A 12,092-nucleotide genomic window follows, 5' to 3' on the forward strand; every position below is an offset into this window, starting at 1 on the left:
CGAAGTAGAAGTAGGAAGTGGTGCGGAGGTAGGAGTGTCAGAGGATAAAACTGCAAAAGAATTAGAAATTGGGGCAACCCTGGAAGATGCAGACGCAGAGGGATTGGGAGGTGGGAGGACCGTCAAGGTTGGAGGCCTTCGGGCTACCCGAGCATATGGGACAGGGCTGAGAGACAGCCATAGTGTATGTGAAGCCCTCACACTCCTTAAGATAATGGATCTCGTTCATTACAATAAACCTGGCAACAACATGAAAAGGAATGAAGAAGTTCCCTGCAATCGAAGCAAGAGGGGGGAAGACTACAAGATGTATTGGAATGATCTGCTGCACCGCAGATCAGGCATTCCACCGCCGATCTGCAGTGTTTACTGGGGTGTCCAAAACGCCAGCAATTACGACACTGTTGGGGAGTGGGAACTACTTGACAGATCTCTAGGGGATGTCCTGCAATATAGACAGAGGACGGAAGTTCACGGCAATTGAAGGTTAAACGAGCGATGTTACCAGGAAAGTGCCTCCGCCCACGAGCAGGAAGGATGTACGTATCGAATAGGGAGGTTCTGAAAGGCTAATTGTTCTAAAATATCCTTGGCGCAAGACAAAAAAATCACTCTGTACAATGGTATGTGTTAAGACCACAGTACCACTGCAAGAATTAAGAGTAGCATGCTTACAAACGGTGACTGGTATGTTATCTATGGAAGTGATGCAGGAGAGAGCATAAGCTTGCTCTGAATTCTGTAGTGTTAGGATTTCGCGCACTGCTTCGAAGAGCGTGGAAGGATATTATTTTTGCCAACTTGCCATAAAGGAGTTTTACCATTTCCACGATCAGGAAGATAATCAGTTTGCGATGTCGTGTGTAAAGAAAAGAATTTTGTCTATTGCCTACTTGTTAGCCCATTAGGTAAAAGTAGCGAGTGTCGCATGGGTCGTTTCTGAGCGATCATCATCGACGAACTGTCGTCAGTAAGTTGTCTTGGATGTTTAGGAGTAGAACCAAGGGCAGCTTGACCTGTGGGAGGTGGGTGATCCGAAAAACCATCCCACCATATTCGGGGAAGCTGGATGCATTGTGAAAGGCATGCGAGAAGCAGTGCATGAACAGAAAGAACAGAAACGGGTGACATGCAGCACCTGAAGCAGGTGACGAAGCGTCACCGGCAGAAGGTACAGGGGTATGAAAAGTGTCCAGAGAATGGACTGATAACGAAGTTGGGTCAGAACAGGGTGTGAAATCAGAAAGGGGATCTGGGAGGAGGAAGGGTTTCACTGGGCGAAGACTCCATACTAAAGGTGCATCTTCTGTGTTATCTCCTTTCTTGTTATTTTAAGAAAAAAAATAGGGACAGTCGCTAGGAGGGACTGAAAGCTCCTCCCCCTTATCCGAGGGGGCTTCGAGCCCACTGGTAGTGAAGCAGCAGCATGGAACCCGTACCATACCTTACCCTTCACGCCAGCGCTCCGGATAGCAGCCTCACATCTACCGAGTTACCTTGGGGGACAAAAGGAAGGGCGGTTGGAAACCCACCACAAAGCATACATCCTTCAGCCGCAGCCTCCCAGAACCGACAGGCAGCTTCCGGAGATACACCTATTACCCAAAAGGCACCCCACCCACTTCCCGGAAATCCAGGAAGGGAGCAGGGCACCTTAAGATAATTCAGATTCCATGGCAAACCACACCACCCCCGAAGGACCTCACGGAGTGGGACAAACCCTGGCACGCCACCCCCTACCTAGAAACTGTAATGCCAGAGGGGAGTACCCCAGAGGCTACAAACAGGACAGGAAACAAGGGGAGGGCGGAGAGAGGGAAGGAAAGGGGAAAAAAGGGGGGTATGGGGAAGGTAGGGTAGGGAAGGGAGGACTGGAGGGGTAATTAGGTTCGGTCAGAGGAAGAAGACCAAGAGGCCCAATTCCTCAAATCGATAGCCTCTTTACCACTTCAAGGAGCCCCCCTTTAAAGAGGTGTACTTGTAATAATGATACAACATCTGTAATTGTTTTCAGGGTAATTTATCTCGGATGCACAATATTTTCTTCCACGGTAACACACTTCAATTTGTTGCATCGCCTTTGATACATGTGTGTATCCTATGATTGGTTTTCCTTCAACAAGGAGAGAAACTAATGTACTGTAGTAGCCAATATCTAATTCAATAGCATCATGCTGTATTCTGGGTAATTAAAAAAAGACAGGAATACCATCAATACTCATATGATTATTTAAGTTCTATTTTGTCCGTTTCGTCCGTTTCTTCAAGAAACTGCTCCCACAATTTAGGGAACTGTGGTCGGATGCAAGAGCGTTCCAAACTATTATGCCGATCTTTGTCGTCTACCCAATGCAGAAAACTTCCAGAGAGTTTCTAAAATAAAAAAGAAAAAAAAAGAAAGAAAACTTTAAGCAATCACTTAATTTTTACTAATATATACATATGCAAATAAATGTTTATATTTATATTTATTTATTTTATATTTATTTGACAGTGATTATGTATGAGTGAGGTGAAAGTGTTGAATGATGATGAAAGTATTTTCTTTCTGGGGATTTTGAATATATTTTGACATATATTAGAAACACACTTGGACAATATTTTGATGAAAAAGAGTCATTGAAAACCGAATTCAACGAAAACCAGGGCAAACGAAAACCGAGGTTCCACTGTACATGCATGTGTAGTGTGATCTAAGTGCAAGAAGTAGAAAGACACCTCAAATCTTGCATGTTTATGAGACAGAAAAAAAGACACTAGCAATCCTACCATCATGTAAAACAATTACAGGTTTCTGTTTCACACTCACTTGGCAGGATGGTAGTACCTCCCTGGGTGGTTGCTGTCTACCAGCCTACTACCTAGGCCCTCATAAAATATCTTTGTATAAAGCTTTCCTTTTATTTTGAGAAAAAAATAATGCATTTCTAATAATTAATAGTGTTTGTTGAATACAGTAACACATAATTAGTCTACTAAATTTTATAGTGAAATGTAAAAATCTTAACATTTGCATATTGTATAAGATTTTTTTAAATTTCTCAATTATGATGAATCAAGGATATGCATCATTAATAGCAAAATAAGTTGCAAAAATTTAATTGGAATTTACCACAATCATAAATGGCAACGACTTACTGTACTTCCATTGGCTAAACAGCTGATATTTTATTTGAGTTACTGTCAGTGTCAAGACAATTATATAAACTTTTTAGTCTTAAACAGCAACCACCCAGAAGGGTACCACCTTCCTGCCAAGTGAGTATGAAATAGAAAACTGTAATTGTTTTACATGATGGTAGGATTGCTGGTGTCTTTCCTGTCTCATAAACATGCAAGATATCAGGTACAGCTTGCTACTTCTACTTACACTTAGGTCACATTGTATATGCATGTACATGTACATGCATATATATTTACACACCTATCTGGGTTTTCTTCTATTTTCTTATTAGTTCTTGTACTTATATATTTCCTATTAACTCCAAGGGGTAGTGGAGAAGAATTCTTCTGTAAGTCATGCATGTCGTAGGTGGCAGCTAAAATGCCTGGACCAAGGGGCTAGTAACCCCTTCTGTATAAATTACTAAATTTAAAAAGGAAAACTTTTGTTTATCTTTTAGGTCACCCTGCCTCAGTGGGATATGGCCGGTTCATTTAAAAAAAAAAAATAGCCTTAAAAACTGACTTCTTTTCTAAATAATTTTAGTTAGTCAGTGCTAATGTCTCTAGTGTCATGACTACAGTATTAAATATATAGAGAAAAAATAAAATTTAATTATAAGTTCATAAAATTTATCATCAATGAGCTCATAGCAAGAATAAAAAATAATGTTTAAGAACAATTTTTTTAGTTAAAATATTATACTCACCAATATTTACAAGAAATTAAAAATTATCTTACTTTCCAGCTTTGTAAATATGCATCCGAAAATTTTAACCATTTTTGTATCTCCAGGAAACGTTTATGGGTTAGATGAATATAATCCTTCAATTTCCAGTCACTTTTCTTCTTGGCAACTGTGAAACTAAACACAGTTTTTTCTCGTAATGCTCTGAGAATAATGTACCAGGTCGACTTGACTTTTGCCAATCCAATTGTATCATTATTTGTGTTTAGAAAATACAACACTTCTCCCTCAATGTCGGTTTTCTCTCGAATCTGTGAAGGAAATGATCATTACAGAGTTGCAATTATAAATTAACCAAACATTAAAGACTCATACATAAACAAAACCAAACAATACCACACTTGCATCTTGGCAAAAGCTAATAAATAATTTATGGAACACCATAAAAATTCCTTTAACAAATGACATTAAAAAATCTAATACAGTATGTATGTCTTATCATTAAACTTACCTCTTTTCTACGTACTAAAACTTCTTGAGGGTTTATGATCTTGTACCCGGTAAACGATAACCCTAGATGTCCAGACAGTTCCAGGCCGTGGTGAGGCGGCAACGCAGTGAGGCTCGTTTCTTTATCAGTAGTGGCAATAGATGTAAATGCAATTAAACTGATTTTAGGTTCTCTAAGTTCACTAAGGTTAACTATGTGTTGATTTTCAGGCTGAAGAATTTCACAAAATGCTGTACATTTTGTATGATGAAGGAAATTAAATAAGAGATGGCGCTTATCATCATCTAAGTTTTTCAGGGTATTGCAGACAGTTTTTGCCACAACCTGCAAAAAATTCTCAACTTCAATCGAGTGCATTAACATAGAGTTACAATACACATATGTATGTAATTATCTATTTGTAAGTTTTTTCAACAAGTCGGCCATCTCCCACCGAGGCAGGGTGACCAAAAAAAATAGAAAATCCCCAAAAAGAAAATACTTTCATCATCATTCAACACTTTCACCTCACTCACACATAATCACTGTCTTTGCAGAGGTGCCCAGATACAACAGTTTAGTAGCATATAAAACATACCCCTCCAAACTGCCAATATCCGAAACCCCTCCTTTAAAGTGCAGGCATTGTACTTCCCATTTCCAGCACTCAATTCCAGCTATATAAAAATAACTGGTTTCCCTGAATCCCTTCACTAAATATTGCCCTGCTCATATTCCAACAGCTCGTCAGGTCCCAAAAACCATTCGTCTCTATTCACTCCTATCTAACACGCTTACACATGCTTGCTGGAAGTCCAAGCCCCTTGCCCACAAAACCTCCTTTACCCCCTCCCTCCAACCTTTCCGAGGACGGCCCCTACCCCGCCTTCCTTCCCCTACAGATTTATACGTTCTCCAAGTCATTCTACTTTGATCCATTCTCTCTATATGACCAAACCACCTCAACAACCCCTCTTCAGCCAGCCCTCTGAATTCTCTGCATAATATTTACACCACACATTGCCCTTAGACAGGACATCTCCACTGCCTCCAGCCGCCTCCTCGCTGCAACATTTGCAACCCAAGCTTCACAACCATATAAGTGTGTTGGTACGACTATACTATTGTACATTCCCTTCTTTGCCTCCATGGATAACGTTTTTTTGTCTCCACAGACACCTCAATGCACCACTCACCCTTTTTTCTTCATCAATTCTATGGTTAACCTCATCCTTCATAAACCCATCTGCTGACAAGTCAACTCCCAAATATCTGAAAACATTCACTTCCATACTCCCTCTCTCCAATATGACATCCAATTTTTCTTTATCTAAATCATTTGATACCCTCATCACCTTACTCTTATCTATGTTCACTTTCAACTTTCTACCTTTACACACACTCCCAAACTCTTCCACTAATCTTTGCAACTTTTCTTTAGAATCTCCCATTAGCACAGTATCATCAGCAAAATATAACTGTGTCAACTCCCATTTTGTATTTGATTCCCAATGATTTAATTATAGTAGTAATTTGTAAGTTACAGGAATAGAGATTATGCTTATGATGTCATGTCTTCTATAATACATTTTATAAGATTTTAAAGAACTATTGCTTCTTCTCTGATACCATTGCAACTATTAGTTATTCTCTTTGTGAAGAAATATTCATAATAATAATAATGTACCGGTACCATCATTACTACAGTTAGAGGTACAGTGGTACCTTGACTTACGAGTTTAATTCATTCCGTGACCGAGCTCATAACTCAATTTGCTCGTATATCAAATAAATTTCTCTCATTGAAATTAATTGAAATGCCATTAATCTGTTCCAGCACCCAAAAAACCACCCCAATTTTTTTTTGTTACAGGTTTTTAAATAAAAATGTATTTATAAATAAGAAATACGTATTTTTTTTTATTAAAAAAAATACGTATTGTATAAAAACCTAATAAAAGTGAATGTAATGAAATAAACTGGTTTTATAAAGTGTATTTACCTTGGAGATCAGACATTTGCTTACATTGGAGGAAGTCCTGAGTCTCAAGGGGCAGGAGAAAATACTTCATTATAATGCTAATATCAACTCTACTGCTTATTTATCTATCAGGATTGATCTAATATGACATAATAAACACTCTAAGTAACATAGAAACATGATATATACTCTAGAATGAATAAAATAGGATATAATATGGCAAGTGTCCAGGACCAGTCCAAGCATATAAAATCATTACTGCTCCTTCCTATAACATGTTCTTTGGTCCTGGGTAAGAGAAAACAGAGTTTTTGAAAGGCTAACTGCACTAGAGGCCGGCCTGTGTTCCCGGTGAATATTAAAGAAGTAAGTTATTTACTTATTTCATGAAGCCCACCATTTATTATTGAAGTAAATGCAAAAATATTGACAGGAATCATAAAAAAATGATTGTTCTATAAGTGGCTTGTGGAATATTGGAAATATTCCAAATATTTTGGGATTTTTGTGGGAGTAAAGGGCAAGATATTTTGCAAATCTTAAAAACTTAGCAACTTTATTTTTTTGTAGAATATCTGAAGCTTGCTCATAACTCGGATTTTGGCTTGCAACTCAAAGCAAAAAATCAACCAAGCGACGGCTTATAAATCAGAAAACTTGTAAGTTGGGGCACTCGTAAGTGAAGGTACCACTGTATACAGAAAACAATGATGTTCTCTACAGAAAGTAAAAAAAAAGCCATGGACAGTTGCCAGATACAGTACTGCCAACTCTTCGTTCAATACTGTACCAGTACCAGAAGAAACACCCTGTTTTATCTTTCTTCAAACCCACAGGAGAGAAATAGAAAGGGATAACAGAGCCAATCCCATATACGTATAAGAAATCTTCCCTACAAAGATAGGTTAAAAAGCACCAAACATACATTCTCTAGCAAGACAGAATTTGGGGTGATATTGCTGAAGTGTCTAAATTACATGTAGTATTACCTTTGATGAGCTCCGAGTATCTTTCTACTCCCAGAGCCCAGCCATAGGCCAGGCTCATCTGGTGCTAGCCTGATCAACCAGACTGTTGCTGCTGCTGGCCTGCTGCCCCACACATCCAACACAGCCTGGTTGATCTGGCACCTAGTGAAGATACTTCTCCAATTTCCTCTTGAAGACTACACTTGTTCTACACTGATATCTTCTGTTAAGATACTGAATAATCTGGGGCCATGGATGTTGATACAGTGTTTCCTTATTGTCCCCACCACACCCCTGCTTTTCACTGGGTTTATTTTGCACTTCCTCCCATATCTCTCGTTCCAGTATGTTAGGGCAGTATGTAGATTTGGGACAAGGCCTTCGAGTACTTTCCATGTAAGTGTATATGATATTATGCCTCTCTCTCTCTCTCTCCTCCACTCCAGTGAGTATTTATTCAAGACTTTAAGGCATTCCCAGTAATTTAAATTCTTTACTGGCTCTATGCAGGCTGCAAACGATCTCTGTATTTTCTCCAGCTCTGATATTTCTCCTACCCTGAACGGGGCCATCAACACTGAGCAATATTCCAAATGAGAGGACACTAGCGATTTGAAAAGTGTTACAACTGACATTATTTCCTTTGTTTTGAAGGTTCTCAATACCCATCCCATCATTCTCCTGGCTATCATGACCTTTGTCTTATTATGTTCTTTGAAAGGAAGGTCAGCTGACATAATTATTCCCAAGTCTTCACGTATTCCTTTCGTTCTATTTGATGATCCTCTTGAGTTTTGTATACATTGTTCTTTTTGAGTTCTTCATTCTTTCCATAGCTAAGCAGCTGGAACTTATCACCACTGAAGGTCATGTTGTTCTCCACTTTCCACTGGAAAACACTGCTTATATCTTCCTGTAATTTTTCAGTGTCTTCTACCAAAGTGATTTTCATGCTTATTTTAGTGTCATCTGCAAATGATGATACAAAACTGTGATGGGTGTTTTTATCTGTCTGTTATGAGGATAAGAAACAGCAGAGGTGCCAGGACAGTGCCTTGGGGAACTGGGGAAGCACTAAACTCATAAGATTCATACAGCAACTGAGGAACGAGAGATATGAGCGAATCAGGTTTATCTGAAGAAAGGGAGGGGTTAACTCCAATTCCTTGAACCATAAGCCCTTCACCAGCATCAAGGCACCCTCTTCCCCCTCCTTGAAGAGATGATTTTCCAGAGAATACCAAACATTCTCATGATGAATGCTACAGATTCCATTCATCAAGTTATAGTATGAACTCTGCAAGAAAAATCTAAATGGCTGACAATTTTAAAGAAGAAAATAATACTTCCTCACTTTGAACACTGACCTGAGCTACACCATATCTAGATCCATGATACCGGTCTATATCTGTGCAGTCTCTGATCAGCATGTGAACATTCTTGCTTCCAGTAATGAGGTAAAAATTATTATCTATATATCTGAAATACAGACAGAAATTATACGTATATCAATATGTATATCAATTTACTTATTTATTTATTATTATTTGGACATGATACATAGTTGTACAAACAAATACAGTGGTTGAGTGTACATGCCAAAAGCACTTTGTATGCAAAGCATTATGGGCAGGCTTAAAATTAACTTAAGATTAACTAAGCAATGATATATTCAGTGGTAAAAATTACAGTAAACAAATTACAACATGAAGTACAAATGAGTATTTCAAATAAGAAGCTTTATAGTTCTACAAATCTGTAGCATAATAATTTATAAGAAAGTTGAAAGTGAACATAGATAAGAGTAAGGTGATGAGGGCATCAAATGAGTTAGGTAAAGAAAAATTGGATATCACATTGGAGGGAGGGAGTATGGAAGAAGTGAATGTGTTCAGATATTTCGGAGTAGACTTGTCAGTCGATGGGCTTACGAATGATGAGATTAACCACAGAACAGATGCAGGAAAAAACGTGAGTGGTGCATTGAGGTGTCAGTGGAGACAAAAAAGCGTTATCCATGGAGGCAAAGAAGGGAATGTACGAGAGTACAGTGATACCTACACTCTCATATGGGTGTGAAGCATGGGTTATGAATGCTGTAACAAGGAGGAGGCTGGAGGCAGTGGAGATGTCATGTCTAAGAGTAATGTGTGGTGTAAATATTATGCAAAGAATTCGTAGTGTGGAAATTAGGAGGAGGTGTGGAGTTACAAAAAGTATTATTCAGTGGTACTTCTTGCTGTACATGTCATTCCAATTTCTTTTTCTCAATTTATTGTTATAACCTGTTCACTTTTAGCCCTAGCCATGGTTCCAACGAATAAAAGAAATGCTTCACATTGTGTATAGGACATACACCGTACATTGTCCATAAAAGATAAGGTGGCTTTGAAGCAACTGTCGGATGCTATGAGCTCAGCTCACTCAAATAAGCTGTGACTGGTAAATTTGGGCCTACATATGAAAGAATAGGTCTGTGTGGTTAAGTGTGCACTATATAAAAAAAATCCTGCAGCAAGCAGTGCATAATAAGAAAAAAACTGCGACCGTGTTTTTCGTGTAAAACAGCAAATTTGCAGTGTATTTTTGTATGGTTTTCATGGTTGTATTCTCATTTTCTTGGTCTCATTTGATAGAATGCAAGATATATTACAGAAATATACATGATTTTGATTGGCTTCACAAAGTACCCTGAAACCGAGATCAAAGCAGCAGAAATGTTTGATTTTTGATCATGTTCGAGAGTAAACACCGTCCAATACGTGTCCAACTGTCCAGTCTAATACACAGTCACAAATGGGTTGATATTATTTATACAATTACAGTGGACCCTCATAATTAATCCGTTCCAGAGAGTGTGACTATTATCGATATTGACGATTTGCGAGTCCATTTTCCCATAAGAAATAATGTAAATCCAATTAATTCGTTCAAGACGTCCAGAAGTATCAAAAAAAAAAAAAAAAATTTTACCTTAAAGATAGAGTTACATGCACAAAAGAAAGAACATTCAACGTGACAGTTACCTTCATTGAAGGCTGTTTTTGATGAATGGAAGACAGGGAGGAGGAGAGAGGGAAGAGAGGTTATTGTTTGGAAGGAGAATCCCCCTCCATAAGGACTCTAGATCACTTCAGGGGTCACTTCCCTAGCTTAAATATAGATTTACATGCAGAAAAGAGGTGGGATACGGCTGGTTTGTTGAAAAAAAAATGCAGAAAAGATTGCCAAATAAATGTAAAGCACTAATAAAATGTATAAATGAACATTTAACATCACACTTACCTTTATTGAAGACACTTCTTGGTGTATGGCAGACGGGGCAGAGGGAGGGGAGGCAAGTTTATTGTTGGAGAATATGACACAAATATCAACTCTACGGCTTATTTATCTATCACAATTCAACTAATATGACATATTAAACAATATCAATAACATAGAAACATGGAATATACTCTAGACCGAATAAAATAAGTCATTATGTATGAAACAAGAGTAAGCCGTCCATAATGGTGGTGAAGCAGCAGCTGAGGTGGCGGTGTTTTCTGCAGCCCTATATAACTCCAACAACATTGGAGGAGTTAGTAGAATCACTGAATCACTGAAGAAGGCACCCTCTACCACCATCACAACCATTACCACCCTCTACCACCATCACAACCACTACCACCCTCTACCACCATCACAACCACTACCACCCTCTACCACCATCACAACCACTACCACCCTCTACCACCATCACAACCACTACCACCCTCTACCACCATCACAACCACTACCACCCTCTACCACCATCACAACCACTACCACCCTCTACCACCATCACAACCACTACCACCCTCTACCACCATCACAACCACTACCACCCTCTACCACCATCACAACCACTACCACCCTCTACCACCATCACTACCACCCTCTGCCACCATCACTACCACCCTCTGCCACCATCACTACCACCCTCTACCACTATCACAACTGCTAGCACCCTCTACCACTATCACTTCCATCCTCTACCACTATCACTTCCATCCTCTACCACTATCACAACTACTGCCATCACTACCATCTTCTACCACCATCACTACCACCCTTTACCACTATCACAACTGCCACCACCTTCTACCACTATCACTACCACCCTCTACCACCATCACTACCACCCTCTACCACTATCACAACTGCTACCACTCTACCGCCACCACTTTTGTATTTTTCTACAAACTTTTTCTTAAATTATGTGTTTGTCAAATTCTTTACCAAAGGGCTGGCACCATAAGCTTTCTTTGGAGCCATAGTGACTTATTTAGCAGTTGCAAGCACTAAAATGAATGGAATATTATGAAATGTATCACATGAACTCGTGAAATCATCCTCACTCAATGATAAACAATGGCACACTGGCTGGGAATGGAGTGTGAGGCAGCTCAGGGCTATGTGTACGTGTCCCAGACGAACGACTATTTGTGAGTCAAACGACGATTTGCGAGTCAATGTTTTGATGAAAAAAAATTACGATTTCCGAAAATTACGACTTTCGAGCCTTATGAAAAACGAGGGTCCACCGTATTACAATAATGCAGTAGTCTGTGTAACAGTAAATCTTCTATTTTTTGTGTGAATAAAAATTCAAAATGGAAAGCAAGTGTTATATTAGAGGGGCCTGGAGACATGACTAATTAAGAGAAAATGTTGTTTCAGTGCCAGGAATGTCTGCATTGTTCATTCTGGACCCTATTTTGAAATTGGTATCCCTGGATATTTGTGAAAAACTGGCCAAATTACTGATTTCTAACAAGTTT

The 12,092-nt window shown here is 39.0% G+C and overlaps 1 protein-coding gene across 7 annotated transcripts in view; it reads right to left on the minus strand.

The window, feature by feature from the left end:
* Window positions 1–2,140: 2,140 nt before the first annotated feature.
* The window catches only part of LOC128694273 (uncharacterized), a 34,121-nt gene continuing 24,169 nt past the window's right edge, over window positions 2,141–12,092 (minus strand). For 6 of the 7 annotated variants that reach the window (XM_053784321.2, XM_053784320.2, XM_053784325.2 and 3 more), the window contains 4 exons: window positions 8,658–8,769; window positions 4,363–4,686; window positions 3,905–4,162; window positions 2,141–2,373 (listed from right to left, as the gene is read on the minus strand). In XM_053784321.2, coding sequence (XP_053640296.2) covers window positions 2,227–2,373; window positions 3,905–4,162; window positions 4,363–4,686; window positions 8,658–8,769 — 841 coding nt within the window. In that variant the 3' untranslated portion in view covers window positions 2,141–2,226. Of the gene's footprint in view, window positions 2,374–3,872; window positions 4,163–4,362; window positions 4,687–8,657; window positions 8,770–12,092 lie in introns of all 7 variants that reach the window. The other variant, XM_053784326.2, reaches the window with a different exon arrangement.

This window comes from Cherax quadricarinatus, chromosome 43 (genome assembly GCF_038502225.1).
Source record: "Cherax quadricarinatus isolate ZL_2023a chromosome 43, ASM3850222v1, whole genome shotgun sequence".
In the NCBI taxonomy this organism is placed as follows: Eukaryota; Metazoa; Arthropoda; class Malacostraca; order Decapoda; family Parastacidae; genus Cherax; species Cherax quadricarinatus.